This window comes from Dromiciops gliroides, chromosome 2, assembly GCF_019393635.1.
Source record: "Dromiciops gliroides isolate mDroGli1 chromosome 2, mDroGli1.pri, whole genome shotgun sequence".
NCBI classification, from domain to species: domain Eukaryota; kingdom Metazoa; phylum Chordata; class Mammalia; order Microbiotheria; family Microbiotheriidae; genus Dromiciops; species Dromiciops gliroides.
This window is the reverse complement of record NC_057862.1, coordinates 419,486,184-419,508,440: the sequence shown is the minus strand read 5'-3', so window position 1 is coordinate 419,508,440 and position 22,257 is coordinate 419,486,184. Positions and strand designations below refer to the sequence as shown.

Sequence of the window (22,257 nt, the reverse complement as noted above, 5' to 3'; positions counted from 1 at the left end):
TCTTTTTCCTTTTTCTTTGATCTCTTTGGGATACAGACCTAGTAGTGCTTATTACTGGGTCAAAGGGTAGGCATAGTTTTATAGCCCTTTGGGCATAGTTCCAAATTGCTCTCCAGAATGTTTGGATCAGTTCACAACTCCACCAACAGTACATTAATGTTTTTCCACATCTCCTCTAACATTTGTTATTTTACATTTTCTGTCATATTAGTTAATTGATAGGGGTGAAGTGGCACCTCTTAGTTATTTTAATGTGCATTTCTCTAATCAATAGTGATTTAGAGCATTTTTTCATGTTACTAAAGATAGCTTTGATTTCTTCGTCTGAAAACTGCCTGTTTGTATCCTTTGACAGTTGGGAAGTGATTCGGATTCTTATCAATTTGACTCAGGTCTTTATATATGTGAGAAATTAGACTTTTATCAGAGAAATTTGCTGTATAATTTCCCCCTAGATTCCTGCTTTCTTTCTAATTTTGGTTGCATTGGTTTCATTTATGCAAAACCTTTTAAATTTGATATAATCAAAATTATCCATTTTATATCACGTAATGCTCTCTATCTCTTGTTTGGTCAAAAATCTTCCCTTATCCATAAATCTGACATAAAATATTCAATTATCTCATAATTTGCTTGTGACATCACCCTTTATGCTTAAATTAAGTACCCATTTTAACCTTATTTCTGTATATGTGAGTTGTTGGTGTTTCTGACAAGCTGCTTTCCAGTTTCCCCAGCAGTTTTTGTCAAATAGTGATTTCTTGTCTCCAAACCTTGAATCTTTGGGTTTGTCAAATACTAGATTACTATGGTCATTTACTACTGTGTACTGTGTCCTTAATTTAGTCCACTGATTCACCATTCTATTTCTTAACCAGCACCAGATTGTTTTGATGATTACTACTTTATAATACAGTTTGAGATCTGCTACTGATAAGTCACCTTCATTCACATTTTTTTTTTGCATGGGAATTTTTTTTTATGAACTATATGGATTTGTTTTGAAGGGGATTCTAGATTATTATTCAATGGGAAGAAGAGATAATACTATTTTTTTAAAAAGAAACAGATGAGTCAGGATATTTAGCTTTTTGTAGGTGTCCAATTTTCTTCTTAATCATAATTCTATTCAGTTAGGAACAGCATTATACGATTTAGGCTGTGGGGTGGTGGGGGGGTAAGGTATTCTCTGATTGCGGAAAACCCTTAAGACCAAGGTATTTATTAAATAATAATTCATTTCTGAAAAAATATGTATCCAAATATCATAAAAGCACTGAGATCATAAAATCAAATCAATGCTATTTCAATTGACTTATTCTTCTCAGAAAGACAAAAACATTATAGACCTAGACTTTACAGATTGTTTTTATTTCATTTTTATTTTTTGCAGGACAATGAGGATTAAATGACTTGTCTAGGGTCACACAGCTAGTAAGTGTCATGTGTCTGAGGTTGAATTTGAACTCAGGTCCTCCTGAATCCAGGGCTGGTGCTTTATCCACTGTGCCACCTAGCTGCCCCTTACATAGTTTTTATAAACTGACAAATAGATTTCTTGTCATTATGCAAAAATCCTAGTAGATTCAACACCCAACAATTTGGTCATTCATTCATGCATCTGCCTATTTACCTACAGATAATACAGGAGATGTAGGTGACACAATGAATAGAGTGCTGGTCCTGGAATCAGTTAGACCTGAGTTCAAAGCTGGTCTCAGACACTAGCCACATGATCTGGGCAAGTCACCTAAAGGTGTTTGCTTCATTTCTTCATCTGGAAAATGAGCTGGAGAAGGAAATGGCAAGCCACTCCAGTATCTTTGTCCAGAAAACCCCAAAATTGAGTCATTGAGAGTTTGACACAATTGAAATGACTCAACAACAAAAACAATATGGGGGAGGAGAAAAAAATATTCAAAGTTTGAAGCTGGAGATAAAGCTTTGAATTACCTGCACAAAAATTTCCTTCTTGCTACCACTTGAGAATCACTCTGAAATGCAACACACACTGTCACTATAATAACGAGCAAGAAATACTCTAGAGCATCATACTTTATAAATACTCTGGAGACCATTTCTCAACATTGCCCATTAAATTGGAACTATACTCCAAGAATCAACCCTTATTTCAAAGGCAATTCCTATTACCCACCAAGGAAACTTGATGCAAAAGGGTTGATTTCAGTCAATTTTCCACTTTCCTTCTTTCACCCAACTTTCCTTCTTTCTCCTTTCCTAATTCTTTCACAAGGATTTAAACCAAATTCTCTGCCCTGTCACCAAGGTCTTGGTACTTGGTACAACTTTTTATTCTGCCTGATATGCACAGTGGCTACTCCTTGATCTGTTATGTTTTCTCTTATAAGAGTTTCTTGCCTGACTATGAAATGCTTTCCTGATATTTTCTGTCTTCCAGGTGAGAAAAAGGAGGGGAAAGAGGGAAGATATTACTGAAATAAGGAGAGTTTAATCTTTCAGTATAGCTTTAGAATTTTTCTGGCTTCTTTCTTTTGTTTCAAGATTCTCTGTCCAATAAGTCTTTTATATTAGTATTTTCCACTGGGCAGTGGTTCCACCTATTTGGTTTCATTATGGGATCTCTTTCCGTTTTCATGATGATAATCTCAGAAACTGAGATGTAATGAATTATGAGTGATGGCTTGCATCAAAATAAAGTACTTTTGATGTAGAGGCTATTTTAATGGTATTTACATTTATCTATACTTGACAAGGGTTTGGATATAAGATCCTTAACATCTTTTCTCTTGGTGATGAAAATGATCATCTCTCTGAAAACTTCTAGTTCTAGGCCAAGCAAGAGACAACTTTTAGATGGGGAGGGAGCTGGTCCTCAAGTTTCACTCAGAAAAAAGTGTGCCTCTCTCTCAAAGGCATGGAAATGATCTATAGAAATACCATTGACAAGGTAATACCTAAGATGAAATTTCAGACCAAGGGCATGAAGAAGATATGATGCATTTAATCTTTGGTTTGCCCAGCGCTGGAGGATCATGGAGTATTGTAAGTTTACATGTTTGGCTTGGCATTGAGTGGCAGCATAACAGTTTGATATAGTCCTCCCCAAGTCCCCAATATTTAGTTCCATAAGATCATAAATGAGTTCCCAAACATGCCCACCCTTCCCCATCTCTGCTGTTTGTCAAAAATACCCTAGACTTGTCCTTCTTTTGAGGATTCCCTGGGTACAAAAGGGCACCTGAATTGAAGCAGGATATAAGACATATAAAAATGCAAAAGAACTAAGAAAGATAATTTCAAGGGAGACTAGGTAGATTGTAGGGTAGTGGTTGGAGTATGAGGATTAGGGATGAATGATAGGGAATGAAGGTTAATATCACAGAATTTCTCCATGTGTACCTCAGTACTCATCCAGGGAAAATCCAACAAGATGAAACAAAATGAAAATTTAGAAAGACTAAATCTGAAGTCAATTCTAAAATTAGAATGGAAATATGTTGTTCTCCATTGGCTCTTTTGTGCCTCTCTATAATTCTCCCCTTTGAAAGGAGACAATAAGAGCAATATTGACCTTTAAACTCTTCTATCTCTGTCTGGGGCTACATATGTAATTTGCTAAGATCTGAAGATACATATGGCAGACAAGATGATAGAAAGGTGGACTCTTGATACAGTTTGTTTATAGCAACCATCCTGGCCCTGTGAAACACTCAAACAAATATTCAAAAACCATATTCCTAGATCTATCATTATCCTGAGAACCCATGCCAAAAATAGACTCCCTCACTTAGCTTTTCTGTCTTTTGGAAGTTTTCAAACTAATAAAGGTATCACAATGACCAATCATAGGGTAATTCTGATTCTACTCATTCTAAGTCTTTTGGCCCCTTAGCTTTAAAAACACTAAGGCTTCAGTCTTAACTCAGAACCTTCAAATATATCCCTATCAAGAAACCCAGACCTGTTATGATGGATTCTGAAATTCCCTCTGAGAGCATTTTTAAACTGTTATTGCCACCCCCTTCCCTGCTTCCAAAGCAAAGGAGCAATAGAAGTCAACTACTATGTTGTGTTCTGATCCTGAAGTAACTTCCCTCCTTTAGGAGTGAATTTGAGCTCTATAAATAACAAATGTTTTCAGATATCATGAAAGGGATGGTATGTATGTACTTAGTTAAGCAGTGATCATGAAGAATTAACAGTTTTATGAGGCACAAGAAATGACAAAATAACCATATTTCTCTTTGGGGAATGCCAGAAATATTCTAGCTTTGAACAAAGATTTTGACAAAGCTTCTTATGATAAACTTGTTTAAAAAATGGGGAGATATAGTCTGGATAATGGAGTAGTTAGGTGAATTTAGTTCTAGTTAAGTAATTGTAAGTAAAAAGGAATGATAAAAGTATTTTCATCATGGAAATTGGTAAGGGTTGGTTCCTATTAAGGTGCCTCCACAGAGCTCTCTTTGTTCTTGTAATGGTTCAACATTTTAATCAATGACTTGAATAAAGACAAAGATGATATGATTATAAAAATCTTAGATAAATGAATAGATATCTAATATTCTAAATAATATAAAAGGATTGGAAGCTATCTTAACAAACTAAAACAAAGGGATATATATATAAAAAGATGAAATTTATTGAGTACAGATATAAAGTACAACATCTTGTTTTAAAGCAGTGGGGATTAATGTAGACAAATGTTCATATAAAGAAACCCTAGAGAATTCTAGACTCAAAGCTTGGTTTCCTCAACAATGTAATATGACAGGCAAGGAAATTTAATGCAATTTCAGTGTCCAGAGAAGGAGTAGCTATGTTACTCTGTATGATTCCTTGTTCAGAGCACATCGAGATTACTGTGCACATATTGAAGGACTACATTTTCAAGACGTTTTTATCAGGAGCATATCTAGATGATGGTGACCAGGATTAAGAGGGGACTTGTGGACATGCTACATAAATATAAATTGAAGGAACTAGGAAAATTTAGAATGTAGAAGAGACATGTGGGAGTTGTAGAGGAAATGCTAGCTGCTATCAAGTATCTGAAGGATTGTTATATTGAATACACCATTTTACTTGATTCCATTCAATAAAACTAGGAGTAGTGGGCATAAGGTGCCAAGAGGCAGATTTTTATTCAATATAAGGAAAAGCATTCTAAAAACTAAAACTGCGTAAAGGTGCAAAGAGCTCCCTCTGAAAGAAGGGCCTTCCCTACCACTGGATGTACTTAAGAAATCTTTGGAGATTTAAAAAAATCATCAGAGAATTTGTAGAAGGCATTTCTACTCTGGTATAGATTTGAAATAGGTTTTCTCTGCTCTGTACATCCTCACATTATGGCAGAGAGACAGGATAAGTTGGATGAACTTCCAACTTATGGATCTGCTTTCTTATTCTTTCACATGATCATGCAATGTTTACATTAGTAGAGGGAAGTGAGGAAGGGTACATTGAAGACTATGGCAAGGAGTCAAAATCAAAGTCAAAGGCAGAACCCAGGGATTCTACCACACATTCTCCCTAAAGATTTCCCATCTTTGCCCTATCATATTTACTTACAATGAAATATCACATTTTATATTCTGACAAGTAGTTGATACTCAAATTGTACTAATTAGGAGTAATATTAAGTTAGTTTGAACTTTTAGAATATTTAGAAAGTTTGTCTTTATAAAATACAGATAATATTTGTCTTCTATTGATAGACTGAGCTAGAAGACATCCTACAAGGTCTTTTTAATAAATAGAAAAGATTTGGTTATGATTAATAGCATTTACTTTAATAATTAATATACTAGAATCCTGTTCTGATATGTACAATATTATCCATATTATTAAAGCATTTCACCCTTTTCCCCATAGATAATCCAAAAAGAACAATAGATCAATTGGGAAAATAAATTCCAATGAATATCTTCCAGTGAGTAGTATTTTCTTTCTATACTGTTTGAATTCCTAAACATGCACTGGGCAGGTAGGTAATGCAATGGACAGAGTGTTAGATTAAGGATAGAATGTTGGATCTTCCCGTTAGATCAGAAAGATCTAAATTCAAATTCTACCTTGGACATTTACTTGTGTGTGACGCTGGGAAAGTCACTTAACCTCTCTCAGTCTCAGTTTCTTAATCTGTAAAATAGAGATAATAATAGCACTTCCCAGTGTTACTAGAAAACATATCTAGTGCTTTGCAAATCTTAGAATGATCTATAAATGCTTACTATTGCTATGACAATGAATACTACTACTATTAGCATTTAATGTTAGTGTTTTAAAATTTATTGCTACATAGCAGTAATATTATAATTGGTACTCAGTTTCCTAGACCTCTCTTCAAAAGCCTTGAATAAATATCTGCTTCTCAGCAACTTTCTCCTTAAATGTAATATATTTATCAGGAGAAATATTCACAAATACTTTCATAGCAACCATAACAAAACTAGACAGAACAGTAAAATCGAATAAGAATTTGTGTTTTGCTTTGAATTCAGTTGAGAAAAAGCAGACTTGATTACAAGAAGTTAGGGATGAAGATAGAGATATTTGTGGAGCTTCTGAAGGAATTTTCAGGGGATTTTTACTGCCTTTAGATGTTAATGGCACTGACTTATTCTATTTAACTTTTACTTCAAAATATAATGGCTTTAGGGGGTGGCTAGGTGGCTCAGTGGATAAAGCACCGGCCCTGGATTCAGGAGTACCTGAGTTCAAATCCAGCCTCAGACACTTGACACTTACTAGCTGTGTGACCCTGGGCAAGTCACTTAACCCCCACTGCCCCACAACCCCCCCCCAAACAAACAAAGAAATATAATGGCTTTATTTTTTGACATATTTGAAATGCTTGTACTTTTATTAAATTTATTGGCCATGATTTTTAGATCACAAATGGCATTAGTGTGAAGGTGTGGGGGGGGGGAAGGGATATACTAAAGAGACAGGCAAAGAAAAGGAGAAAGAAGGGTAGGGGGAGAGTTTCAGGGAGCCATAGACAGAGGAAGAAGGAAAGAGAGAGGGAAGAGAGATATTCCTTAAGCAGATGGGAAAATATTGAATAGAGGGAATATAAAGGGTGTCCAGAGGCAATTATGTATATGTAAACAAAAGACATTGCTTTGAAATATATTAACCTGTGAAAATGAATGTCAAAAGAAATGACCATTTGATTCTTAACTTTAATGAGTTTGTGGGAAAGGAGGAAATGAATGAGGAAGAGAGACAATGGTATACAAATGGGAATTTATACATATGAGGTATTCATGAGTCTGGTGTTTGCTATTCTAAGGAGAGCAAATATTCTGATATGTAATACTTTAGAAGTTACAAAACATTTTCCTTTCTGTCAGTTTTCAAATGTGTGTTCTAATATAAGTGGTATAGCTGACAAAGGTGCCATGAGTCCCTGGTGATTCACAGGAACATAAAGGGATCAAGATATTTGGGAGATAGGTTTAGAATTGGGGTTCTACTTGTTGTTTTGGCTATTATATTTAACATCAGATTTGGCTTAATGGGAGAGTTGTCAAATGACTAAAAAAGGACAAAAATAGGCTAACTTTTAAAAAAAAGCAGGCAGAGAATAGGATAAACAAAGCAAAGCTCAGTAAGATTCATTTTAATTCCAGATGGAAATCTAAAACAGTTTATTAAAAGGAAGGTTTATGAATATTTAGGGGGAAACAATGATCATTAAGAGCTAACATGTTTTCATGCAGAAGAGATAATATCAGATTAACCTTATTTGCTTTTGTTAAGGTAACAATATTGGCAGATCAGGCAAAAATTGGACATGAAGTATACCAGATTTCAACAAAGGTTTGGACAAAGTCTGTCAAGAGATCATTCTCAACAAGATGGAGAGAGATGAGTTACATTAGATGAATTGCCATATGGGTGAATGACCAAATCCACAGGGTAGTCAGTAAGGGTTTATTCCAATTGGAAAGAGATCATGAGTGAAATTTTATTACTGACTTATATGAAGTCATTAAAAGCACTGTCAATGAAATTTTCAGAAGACAGAGCAGAATGGAAAGCTACTATTTTAGATAATAAAATCATGATCCAAAACTATTTTGTCAGCCTAGATTATGGGATGTAATGAATCTCATGAGCCAGAATTTTATAGCAACAAATGCAAAGTTCTATATGTGTTTTTTAATCAATTTCACTTTAAAAGACAGATTTTAATAATTAAAAATAAGCTAATAATATCATAAGACAGCCCCAAAACCTAATAATAATATTCTAGGCTTTATTAATGAAGGTATAACATGGATAAATAAATGGATATCCCTGCTATACTATTCCCTGGTGAGGCCATATCTGAAATATTGTATTCAGTTCTAGGTGCCATATTTTAGGAAAGGCATTGGCAATTTGGCAAGCATTATGACCAGAAAGGTAAGAGTACTGTATATAAAAATGTAGATCTCTACTATGTATAGTTTGCTTTTTTTTTTTCTTTAAGTATAATGTCAGCAAATAAGATGCCAAAGCTATCTTGTTTGCCTGTGCTTCTTTCTGGCTTTTCTATGATCTTTTGCACCTTTCTGGTGCTACAAATTTTCTTTTCTTTCTTTTTTTCCTCTATTCCCTCACATCCTTACCATTTTATTTAAAGAAAAAAAATCCTTGTAACAAATATGCATTGTCAAGAAAAGCAAACTTCTGAACCGGTCATATCCAAATGTGTGTCTGCATTTTGAATACAACACCTGTGTCAGGAGGTAAACATTACTCTTCATCTCCAGAGCCCTGGAAACATAGTCTACCATAGCAATGATCAGAGTTCTGAAGTTTTTCAAAACTATCTTTCTTCATAATGTTGTTGCCATTGTATAAAGTGCTCTCTCCATTGTGCTCACTTAACTTTTTATCAGTTCACACAGATCTAGGTATCTCTGAAACTTCCTCCTTATCACTTCTTATGGCACAAAACATTCAACTACATTCATAAAACATAATTTGTTTAGTTATTCCCAAATAAATGCACATTCACCTAGTTTCAAAATCTTTGATACTACCCCAACCGCCCACCCCCTTTAATCTCTTTGGGGGTATAAGGCTGAGTAATGGTATGCCTAGATCAAAGGGTATGGACAGTTTAGTAACTTTGGGGGAATAGCTCCAAATTTCTTTCCAGAATGGCTGAACCAATTCACTGTTCCACCAACAGAGCAGTATTATTCTCATTTTTCTCGAATAAATTTCCTTTTCTTTTTAAAACATCTTTGCCAATCTAATGGGAATGAGATCAAACCTTAAGTTACTTAAACTTGAATTTTTTCTAATTATCAGAATTATTTATTTATCTAATATGGAACATGTTTACATCCTTGTTTGTAATTTGGATTTCTTCATTTGAAAACTGCTCGTTCATATCCTTTCACCAAGATTCTATTAGAAAATGGCTCTTATTCTTATAATTTGAATCATTTATGTATTATGGATAAGACTTTTGTCAGAGAAACTCTCTGCAAAGAATTTTCCTACTTACCTATTTCTCTTTTAATTTTAATAATATTACTTTTGTTTGTGCAAGAACTTTTTCATTTTCTGTAATCATAATTATTCATTTTAGCTTCTCTGATACTCTCTATCCCTTTTTTAATCAAGAAATAGTCCCACTCCATAAATGTGAAAGTCAATTTTTACCTTGCTCCTTTCTTTAATTTGCTTGTGCTGTCCCATTTTATGTCTCTGTAACACATCCATTTGGAATTTATCTTGGCATATGATGCAAGATATTAATTTATACTTAATTACTGTTAAACTCATTTCCATTTTCCCAGAAGTTTGTGTCAATAGATTTATCCAAATAACTAAATCTTTAAGTTTATAAAACATTTGGCTATCATAGTTTGCTTCTATGTGTTTTATACCTAATCTTTTCCATTTTTCTATGTTTTGGTAAGTACCAAATAATTTTTTTTAAGCAGGGCAATGGTGGTTAAGTGACTTGCCCAAGGTCACACAGCTAGTAAGTGTCAAGTGTCTGAGGTCAGATTTGAACTCAGGTCCTCCTGAATCCAGGGCCGGTGCTTTATCCACTGTGCCACCTAGATGCCCCAGTACCAAATAATTTTGATGATTACTGCTTTATAGTATAGTGTGAAATCTGGTAATGTTATTTTCTTTGGAATTCTTGAACTTTTTGTTCCTCTAGATGAATTTTGTGGTTTTTTTCTAGTTATTTAAAAAATTCATAGGTAATTTGATGGTAATGACATTGAATAAGTAAATTAATTTAGGCAGTATTGCCATTTTTATTTTATTTGCAGGATACACCCATATGCAATTAATGTTTCTCTAACTATTAAGGTCTGACTTTATTTTGGTAAGGAATATTTTGAAGTTGCATTCACATATTTCACATGTTTGGATTGGCTAGCTTCCTGAATTTTTATACATTATACATTTGAATGGAATGCCATCTTCTATTTCTCATTGGGATATATTGGTGATATATAAGAATGATGATTATTTATGCGAATTTACTTCATATCCTGAAATTTTGCTGAGTTGATTATTTGAACTAATGTTTAATTTAATTCTTTAGGATTGATTGCTAAGTAAGTCATCATATCAGCTGTAATAACCAATAATTTTGCTTCCTATTTGTGGTTGTCATTTTAAATTTCACATCAATTTTTATAGCTAGCATGTCTAAATGCATGTGTTAAATCATAGTGATGATATAGGTATTTTTACTTTACCCCTAATCTTTCTGGTAATTCCTTGAATTTTTTTCTCCATCACATGCAGTGCTTGCTCTTGGTTTTACATAGATACTACTTACAATGTTAAGGAAAAGTCCATTTACTTTGATGCTGTCTGGTGTTTTTTGTTTGTTTTTGTATTCATCTTACAAAAACATATCTTGGATCAGCATCTATTGATATAAGCATGAGGTCTTTATTATGTAACACATTAATGTAATTTATTATATTTATAGTCTTCCTTATATTGCTACAAACTCTAGTTCCTGGCATAAATCCAACTTAGTCATAATCCATGATCTTTTAAATATGCTGTTATAGTCTATGTGATCATATTTAAATTTTTGTATCAAAGTTCATTAGTGATATTGATCTATAGTTTTCTTTTTCTGATTTGTCTCTTCATAATTTAGATATAAAGGCCACTTTTGTATCATACAAAGAAATAATGTTTCCTCCTTGTATTTTTGAATTTATGTAATATTAGAAGCAATTTTTCTTTTAATATTTGACAAAATTCACTTGTAAATCTACCTGTCCAATATTTTTTCACCTTTGGGAGTTCATTTATAGCTTGTTCAATTTCCTTTTCTGATATTTTGCTATTTAAATAATCTTGCATATTTTAAATTTCAGTAGTCTTCTGTGATCTTCACTATAGATTCTTAGATATTAAACTCTTTTGTTGGCTGCTTCTAATATTTTTTGTAACTAGAAAACTGTAGATTGTAGTTAGTCTGCTCTTGTATTTGATTTTTTTCCTATTTACATCTCCAGTCTCATTTTCTGGATTGCAGGTTTGTGCTTAAGTAAAACTTTGTTTTTGCCCTCCTAGATGATGTAGGCCCTACTTAATGCTAGGTTAGGTGGTTAAGGTTAGACCTTGCTTTTTATAGGAATTATCTGGCCTTGTCTCTTACCATGGTTCAGTTCCTGACTACCTGGATACTTGATTGAGAATGAGCTGTCTGGATACTGGTCCTGTCTGTCTCTTGCCATGGATAGAACCCTTGGCTTCCCACAAGGGGAGTTATTTTTAGACCTATCTCCTCCTGGAGACGAATATCCTGGGTTTTCCTACGATTGGTCTGGGTATTGCCATGACCATGAATCTTGCTGAAGAAGGAACTTACGGCTCATCTTATCTTGGACTTTCTTCTGAACCTGTCTTCTACTGTGGGACTAGGATGCTTAACACTTCATCTTCCTCTTATCTTAGCTTGTCTTTCCACTCTGCATATTTCTGGTCGTCTTTTTGTATGGTTCCCAACTGGATGAGGTTTATTACTGATTCTTTTTGGTTTTATTTATGAATGATTTCTTCTAGTTGATTTTTTTTTTTTGCGGGGGCCATGGGGGTTAAGTGACTTGCCCAGGGTCACACAGCTAGTAAGTGTCAAGTGTCTGAGGCTGGATTTGAACTCAGGTACTCCTGAATCCAGGGCCAGTGCTTTATCCACTGTGCCCCTCTTCTAGTTGATTTTTAGAGCTTTATTTGGGGGTATTTGTGGAGGATCTTGGCTTTTATAAGTCCTAACACATTATCATCTTCCCACAATACTCATTTGATGTGCTTTTAGTCATCTGCTACTTTTTACCTCTATGACCTTACATAGATCATTTTATATCTGTAGACATCAGTTTGCTCATCTATAAAGGGAAGGGACTAGATAATGATTGCTGACATTTTTAGATCTAAATATATGGTACTATTGTGGTTATTTAACCAAGATTAAATATTTCAATGAATGCCTATGCTTTTCCTGTGGAGCCCTTATGTGGTAATCTTTAGAGCATATTTAAATTATGGGGACTATCTAGGTGATAGGATGATAGGGTACCCATGTTTAGATTAAGAAGAGAATTATTGAATATTTGGAATAATGGATACATATTTCTTATTTCTTCATATTTTGTAGCAAAAGTTTTTCCCCATGTTCTCTTATGTATATTCACATCTTAAACTGTAATTAACTTCTGTTACATTTTCTTTTTGCATATCTCTCTTTCTTTTCTCCCTTCTCTTTCTTCCTTTCAATCCCCCCCTCTATATATACATGCACACATACACATTTAGATATACAGTATAGTGATTTTTACATACACATATGTATATAGACATGTATGTATGTATATTTAAAGATACACATAGCCAGGACTCTATGGATCCACAGAAATTAATATAAATTTATATTGTTAGTTCATATAGGTCTATCTACATATAGTTTTTATTAATAGAAATGTAGAAGTGTTGATACATAAAGTGTTGCCAAATGGCCAAAGAACTGGACTTGAAGTCAGAAAGAACTGGATTCAAGTCCCACATCTAATATATATTGCCCATGTAATATCTGACAAGTCACTCAAAATCTTAATGCCACAAAAAATGCTCTAAGACTATAAGTTACAGTTGAATTTCTGATTTGCTTTGGTAGATGAAGTTTATTCACTGGGAATCCCCTATTTCAATGAAATTATATATATCCAGATCTATGTTCTCTCTCTCTCTTTGTGTATAAACACATATATGTATATAGATAGGCATGTGTATATAATGTATATATAGACACAAATATAATGATCTGTGATTTCATTGGTATAGGAGATTCTCCCTGAGGAAACTCCAGCTAATGTGGCAGATAAAAAACTTCTGAACTTCTTTAATTTTACAGTATTTTTGGCATTAAGAGATTGAGTGATTTGACAGGTATCATACAGGCAATGAAGATATAGTATACATACATGTATATCTGAATCTGTATATATTGTTTATATATGAGGTCATAGAAATAGTCTCATTGTTACAAAAATGCAGGAGAAACAAGAAATATATTATCTGTTATTACCAATAAATATTTAGCCATCCCTTGTCAACCAGGCAAGGGTAGCAATAAATCTATCTGTAGCTTAAGGATGTGATTTGCCCCCTTCATCCAGACTGTCCCAAAATTAAGGACTATTATGAAGTTTACCACACAAAGGAACCACAGGAAAAGTATAAGCACTCATTAAAATACTTAATCTTAACTATTTAACACACGATGATAAGTTCAGGTATTTAGATCTATTAAGTCATATTAGGAAATCCTCAAGACCAGCTCCTTACATTTGCAGATGAGAAAATTGAAAATCAAAGATGTTTTTTGATGACCTAAGATCATACAGTTAATAAATAACAGAGGCAGATTTTAACTCTCATACTCTGACACCATATGTAGTACTGAATATATCATAGGGTGCTTTTTGTAGAAATCATCATAAACTCACCATTGAGCTACTGACAGTTTCCCAAAAGGGAAATCAGAAGATTGGCTCAATTCAGATATTCTCCTCTTAGTTTGCTAATACAAAAAGATAAGATACCTGGAGGGATGTTAAATGCCAATTTAAACTGGTCAAACAAAGTTAACATTTTTTCACTCACCCTGGAGCACAGGTAGGGTGTGTATGGTATTCAATGAACTCAGTTATACTACCTTCTCTTCTGTGCTAACAGATGGTCTACTACAAACTGAAAAAGGCATAAACTTAAGATCAAAAAGGATGTCTTGAAAATAATTTTTAGAAAAAATAGCTCTACAAGACCACAAGACAATTGAGGAAATTTATAAGAGGTCAGGGTGACAGAAGTATTGGGAGCATTCTAATGTCAAAAGAGATAGAAGGGTCATTTAGCAAAGATGACAGACTAAGAGTGAAAGGGACAGCAGCACTAACAGTTCAACACAGAATGGAACATTACATAGTGGGAGTATATTTAATGGAACTTTCTTTTCCAGGCAACTATCCAATATAGTACTTCAGAGTGCTTGGTATGTGACTGGTGGTTTTTCCAATGGGCCATATATGAGTAATTTCATAAAACTTCTCCCTTCCCTGTGCAAGGTTTATAAAGAAAATCCATGAAGGAGGTGTCACAGACATCCAAAAAGAAAAGTATTCCATGATTTTATATCTTTTTCATTTCTCAAAAGGTAGAATTACCAATACCCTAATGTGGTTGGCCCATGGGTGTTTTTAGAAATAAGTCTGTCTCCATCTCTCTCTATTTCTGTCTCTGTCTCTTTCTCTCTTTGTATCTGTTTCTCTCTGTCTCTGTCTCTCTGTCTTTCTGTCTCTCTCTTTCCCTGCCTCTTTCTCTTGACTCTCTCTATCTCCCCCCTCCCAGAGGTCACTACATCAGGGTTTGCAGTTTACTTTGAGAGCATCCCACTATTACTTACAAAGTCCATCTTCATGGTTTCCCCAGGGTGCCTGTGTGTATTTTAACTCTTCCAGTGAAAGACCCTCTGGCCAAAAATTATCTGATGAAATGAGCATATATTATCAGCCAGCTCTATGCCTCCCCACCTACTTTATTCCTTCAGGCCTGCTCTTGTCTTTCAATAAGTACCAGCATAATAACAATGATTTAATCCACAGAATTTCTTGATAGGTACCTCAGTACTCTTCCAGGGAAAGTCCAAGAAGATGAAAATTTAGAAAGACTAAATCTGAATTATCCATACAATTACAGTATGGGATAAACCTAAGTTAATAGCAGTGAATATGAAAAAGACTTTAAGGTTTAACCTAAGTATAAACTAAATATAAATTGTGTTATGTGGTTGATAAAAAGATAACAATCTCAGGCTGCATTAAAGTAAATACAATTTTGTTCATACTGGAGAAGGAAATGACAAACCATTCTAATATTTTTGCCAGGAAAACCCCATATGGGGTCACAAAGAGTCAGACATGACTAAAACAACTGAACAACACATTTTATTAATAATCAAAGTAGCTAATAGCTTCACTGAACTTTTTGGTGTTCAGACCTCATATAGAGTATATGAGTATAGAGATCTCATATAGCATGTAAACTCTGAGTTTAGCCATATATTTGAATGGAACACTAAAAAGAAGAGCACATATAGAAGAAAAACTTGGGAGAATTCAGCTCAGTAGAATGGAACACTTCCTAAAAGAGTTACCCAACAATGGAATGTCTTCATCATGAGATAGTGTACAACTTGTGAATGGAAATGTTCAGTGAACAGCTACCGGGGAAGCTGATGTTGATAGGAGGGTGGAACAGATAATTTCTATGGTCCCTTCTAACACTAAGATTCTGTGATTTTGTAGGCTGAATCTCCACGTTGAATATCTGTTAACTCCTTTCTAAAGAAGTACAAAGACAGAGCATGAACCAAACCAACCAAATCTGGGTGACAGAATTTCTACTCCTGGGCCTTTCTGATGAACCTCAGACTCAGCTATTACTCTTTCCATTATTCATGGGGGTCTACTTGGTTACTGTGCTTGGAAACCTGCTCCTCATCTCTCTGGTTCTGATTGACTCACAGCTCCATACACCCATGTACTTTTTTTTATGTAACTTGTCTCTTGCTGATCTATTCTTTTCCACCAACATTGTGCCACAAGCTCTAGTCCATATGCTGTCTAAGAAGAAGGTCATTTCCTTCATAGGATGTGCAGCTCAGCTTCTTCTTTTTCTTATTTTTGGATGTACACAGTGTGCACTATTATCTGTGATGTCCTATGACCGGTACTTGGCAATCTGTGACCCCATGCACTACCCTATCATCATGACATGGAAGGTGTGTAGCCATTTGGCTTTGGCATGCTGGGCCAGTGGCATTCTGGTGTCTTTAGTGGACACTACATTCACATTACAACTCCCCTATCAAGGAGACAATAAGATTGCTCATTTCTTTTGTGAGGCCCCGGCCCTTCTGGTTTTGGCATCTGGAGACATTCACAAGGCAGAGACAGCCATTTTCCTCATGGGAGTAGTGATTCTTCTTGCACCTTTGTCCCTGATCCTGGTCTCCTATGGCTCTATAATAGTGACTGTTGTTAAGATGAAGACAACCTCAGGGAGACTTAAGGCATTCTCTACTTGTGGCACCCATCTTCTTGTAGTTATTCTTTTTTACGGGTCAGCAATTATCACCTACATGACACCCAAGTCTTCCAAGGAGCAAGGAAAGATGGTGTCTGTGTTCTATGCTGTGATAAATCCTATGCTTAACCCTCTCATCTACAGCCTGAGGAACAAGGATGTGAAGAGAGCATTCAGGAGTGCAGTTAATGGGGTAAAACCCTTCAGGCTGTGATTATCTCACTATACTTTTATGCAACTTTATATCTCTCCTCCAAAGCTTGTTGTATTCACCCCAGGTAGAAGTGGCCTTTCCCTTAGGACAGATAATAGGGAATGTATGCTTATATTGGTCCTTACCTATATATATATATATATATATATATATATATATATATATATGTGTGTGTGTGTGTGTGTGTGTGTGTGTGTGTGTGTGTGTGTGTGTGTGTGTGTATATAAAGTTTCTATATTGGAAATATATCCCAGCTTTGGGGGGAAGTGTGTCATGATGTCGTTATTACTTTGGAGATTTTAGTGGTAATATGAATGACTCAAGGAAGAGGCTTATCAGTGGAATTATCATAGCTGTTGGAAAAAAATCTATACCATGTCTCTTGACAATTTATCAATTGGGGTATAGCTTTTATTCTTATGAATGATTACATGTATTTGTTGAGATGAATAAAAAGCTAATCTCATTTCCCCCCTCACCCTGAACCTGTGATTTTACTGGTATGAGGAATACCATGAAGGTTATTCTTTTTACTAATGAAGGTCAGCAATTATTATAAAGTGTATAAGCCTAGGGACTTGATGTTCTGTGGCACTGGGAGGGATTGGAGTAGGGAAAATAATTTGATCAGATCACAAAGCCACATGGAAGTTGAACACATGTTTTCCTGACCATGAGGTCTGCTAGGTATCCAATATGCCATACTGACTCATTGTTCTTATCTTAGGCTATTATTAGTAGAAGTATAGTGCTCAAGATGAGTAAGGTTGCAGCAGGAGTAAATATTTAAAAGTCAACTCTCCAGAAAAAAAGTATTCAAAAAAGTTTTAAGTTTAATCTGAATTATTAATATTTTCTCTATCCTTTTCTTAAATCTAGATAATGAATGAAACAAAAAAAGTAAGCCCTGATTTTGAGGTATGAATGTTCACACTGTAATTTTAATAATTGGCTTTTGAACAACCCTGAGTTATAGTGCTTTTTTCATAAGACCATACCTAGAACACTACATTCTTTATTAAATGTGACATTATAAAAAGAATATTTATAAAATGTAGGCATTAAAAGTCATACCAATTACGGGAATAGGGAAGTAAAGTATGTTACAGATACTTTCCATTGTCCCTCCAGTGTTGACTGTTATCACTTTTTTTTTTGCCAATTGGATGGATGTGAGATTAAACATGAGTTGTTTTGATTTTGATTTTTCTTTTTATTAGTGATTGTTAACCATCTTTCATGTGGGTGTTAATGGATTGGAATTCTTTTTTATTTTTTAACATTTTAATTTAATGTTTAGAGTTTCAAATTCTATCTCTTCCTGAGATGGTAAGCAATAGAATATAGGTTATATATGTGAAATTATGTAAAATATTTTCATATTAATAATTTTGTACAAGAAGATTCAAATTAAAAAATGGAATAAAGAAAGTGAAAAATAGTATGCTTCAGCCTGTAGTCAATCAATATCAGTTCTTTCTCTGAAGGCAGATAGTATGCTTCATAATTAGTCCTTTTGGATTAATTTGGAGCATTGTATTGCTGAGAATAACTACATAAGTCACAGTTCTTAATTGAAAAATATTGCTGTTACTGTGTACAACATTCAACTGGATCTGCTCACTTCACTATACATCAGTTCATATAAATTTTTCCAAACCTTTCTGGAAATCATCCTGCTTGTTGTTTCTTATAGCACAATAATATTCCATTAACATCATGTACCACAGCTTGTTTAGCTATTACCCAATTGTTGGGGATCCCTTTGATTCCTCTGATTTCTTAGTCACCACAAAAAGAACTGTTATATATATATATATTTTACAAATATATCCCTTTCCCTTTCTTGAGTGTCTTTGGAATATAGACATAGCTGTAGTATTGCTGGATCAAAGGTTATGCATTGTTTTATTTTCCAGATGAATTTTGTTATATTTTTGTAGATTGATAATTTTTTGATAGTTTTGTATGGCACTTAAAAATAGATTAATTTAGGCATAATTGTCATTTTTACTACATTGGTCAATCTACCCATGGGCAATTAATATTTTTAATTGTTTATATCTGACATTATTTGTGTGAAAAGTGTTTTATAGTTGTGTGCATATAGTTCCTGGGTTTTTCTTGGCAAGTGGATTTCCAAGTATTTTATACTGTCTACAGTTATTTTAAATGGATTTTATATCTCTTATTGCTGGGCTTTGTTGGTCATAGATAGAAATGCTAATGATTTATGTGGGTTTATTTTGTATCTTGAAACTTTGCTAAAGTTTTTAATTATTTCAAGTAGTTTTTTAGTTGATTTGCTAGGATTTTCTAAGTATAACATCATATCATCTGCAAAGAGTGATAGTTTTATTTCCTCATTACCTATTCTAATTCCTTTAATTTCTTTTTCTTCTCTTATTGCTATAGCTAACATTTCTAGTAAAATAATAATAAATGAAGTGATAGTGGACATTCTTGCTTCACCTCTGATTGTATTGGGAAGGCTTCTGGCTTATTCCTATTACAGATAATGCTCATTGTTGGTTTTAGATAAATATTACTTATCATTTTAAGGTAAGCTCCATTTATTCCTATGCTCTTGTGTTTTTAATAGGAATGGTGCTGTATTTTGTCAAATGCCTTTTCTGTATCTATTCCAATAATCATATGATTTCTGTTGGTTTTGTTATTAATATGGTCAATATGCTTATAGTTTTCCTAATATTAAACCAGTCATGCTATTTTTAGTTTTCCCAGTAGTTTTTGTCAGATAATTTTGTGGTATAAACCCCAGCTTGTCATAGTGTATGTTGTATGTTATATGGCATAGTGTATTGTGATATGTTGCTGTAATCTCTTTGCTAATATTTTATTTAAAATTTTTGTATCAGTAGTCATTAGGGAAATTGGTCTATAATTTTCTTTCTCTGTGTTGGCTGTTCCTGGTTTGGGTATCAGCACCATGTTTGTGTCATAAAAGGAATTTGTTAGGACCCTTTCTTCACCTATTTTTTCCAAATAGTTTATATAGTATTGGGATTAATTGTTCTTTAAATGTTTGGTAGCATTCACTTGTGAATCCATTTGGCACTTTGGTATTTTTCTTAGGAAGTTCATTGATGGCTTGTTCAATTTTTTTTCCCCTAAGATTGGGTAATTTACGTGTTTTATTTCTTTCTCTGTTAATTGTGGTAATTTTTATTTTTGTAGATCTTCATCCACTTCACTTAGATTGTCAAATTTATTTGCATATAACTGGGAAAAATAGCTACAAATAATTGTCTTAATTTCTTCTTCATTGGTGGTGAGTTCACCCTTTCAATTTTGATCCTAGTAATTTGGTTTTCTTTACTTTTTAAAATCAAATTAACCAATGGTTTATCTTTTTTATTGTTTTTTATAAATGCAGCTTCTAGTTATATTTATTAATTCAATGATTTGCTTACTTTCAATTTTATTAATCTCTCTTTTGATTTTCAGGATTTCTAATTTGGTGTTTAATTGGAGATTTTTATTTTGTTCATTTTCTAGTATTTTTTTTTGTTGCCCAATTTATTGATCTGCTTTTTCCCCCCTATTTTATTGCTGTAAGCAATTAGATATATAAATTTTCACCTAAGTTCTGCTTTGGCTGCATCCCATAAATTTTGATATGTTGTCTCATTGTGGTTTACAGTTCTTTTAAGAACTGCTTGTTTACATCCTTTTTAAAAAAATTAATCCCTTTTATTTCATTCTTTTAACTGATTATTTAATTTTTCCCTTTTTATCCTCTCAGTCAAGTAGATTCCCTTTTCCTCTCTTCCCCTTCAACTAGTCCTGTTCATTAGTTTATTTTACATTTTGTTTTTTGCCCTTTTTCAGAGATGACTTCTCCCACTCTCTTCATTATCTGTCCTCTCTTTTTATGGTAGACAATCATCCCCCACTTTCCCTATCATTATCTTGTCCCTCTCTATTCTCTGCATTTGTCATGGAATCAAAAATTCCAAGGTATCCATTTTGAGATCTTCTTTCTAGGCAGTTTCTGCCACTGCCTTGTAGAAATTGCCCCTCCTCCCCCAGATTCTTTTTTTCCACTGTCCTTTACCTCACAACAATGATAATTCCTGAATTTGACAGAGAGAACATTGACCCTCTAAATACATTCTTGATGGAGCAGAGCCAAGATGGTGGATGAAAGCCTGTGACTTCCCCAAGCTCCTGACAAACCCGTCCACACACTCTAAAAATAATGCCACAAGACAAATCCAGGAGCAGACTAACACACAAAAGAACTGAGTGAGACTATTTTCCAGCCAAAGACAGCTTAATTAGGTGACTGAGATCACCTGCTGTTCGGGGTGAGAGAAGACTTTGGTGCAGACCTAGCCCGGGACAGACTACACCTTCAGAGCCTCTGAGTCTTCTGCACCAGAGGCTTCTTCTGAGGCTCAGCTTGTGGACTGGTGAGGGGGTCTGGTGGTTGGCTGGGTTGAAACGGCTATGGTCTCTGCTGGAGTTGGGGCAGGCCACCCATGTTCTGAAACAATGGGCTGACTTGAGTGGCAGCAGCCCAGTAGGGGAGAGGCACAGGCACACCAAGATTCTGACCATAGAAAATCAGATTTCAATCAGACATCTGCTTCTGGGTCAAAGTGAGTAGGCAGATAAAACAGTTGACCATATAAAGCTTCATTGGGGGAAAGGTAGACCAGAATACACCCTCAGAAGAAGATAATAACAAAGTCAAATCTCCAACATACAAAGCTTCTAAGAAAAACATGAATTGGTCTCAGGCTGTGGAAGGACTCAAAAGGAACTTTGAAGAGAAAGTAGGAGAAGATTTAGAGAGGTGAAGGAAAGAATGGAAAGAGAAATGAGAGTGATGCAGGAGAGTCATGAAAAAAATCAACAGTTTGAAAAGCCAAATGGAAAAGGAGATACAAAATCTCTCTGAAGAAAATTATTGCCTAAGAATTAGGATTGAACAAATGGAAACTAGTGACTTTATGAGAAACCAAGACACAGTAAAGCAAATCCAAATGAATAAAAAAAAATAGAGGGCAATATGAAATATCTTGGGGCAGCTAGGTGGCCCAGTGGATAAAGCACCAACCCTGGATTCAGTAGTACCTGAGTTCAAATCTGGCTTCAGACACTTGACACTTACTAGCTGTGTGACCTTAGAAAAGTCACTTAACCCTCGTTGCCCTACAAAAAAGGGGGGGGGAAAGAAATTTTTTAAAAAATAAATATCTCCTTGGCAAAACAGCTGACCTGGAAAATAGATCCAGGAGAGATAATTTGAAAATCATTGGTCTACCTGAAAAAGATGATCAAAATAAGAGTTTAGACATCATCTTCCAAGAAACTGTCAGGGAAAATTGACCTGACATTCTAAAAGCAGAAAGTAAAATAGAAATTGAAAGAATCCACCGATCACCTCCTGAAAG

General features: G+C 34.4%; 1 protein-coding gene across 1 annotated transcript; it reads left to right on the top strand.

Annotated features, from left to right (window-relative positions):
- Window positions 1-15,898: 15,898 nt before the first annotated feature.
- On the top strand, window positions 15,899-16,834 carry LOC122743523 (olfactory receptor 2D2-like). Its single transcript, XM_043988509.1, has one exon. It carries the CDS (start codon window positions 15,899-15,901, stop codon window positions 16,832-16,834), a length of 936 nt encoding a protein of 311 aa, XP_043844444.1.
- Window positions 16,835-22,257: the final 5,423 nt, after the last annotated feature.

What these genes read in the sequence shown, in the direction of transcription:
- LOC122743523 (XM_043988509.1), top strand. Translation starts at nt 15,899, where the DNA reads ATGAACCAAACCAACCAAATCTGGGTGACAGAATTTCTACTCCTGGGC.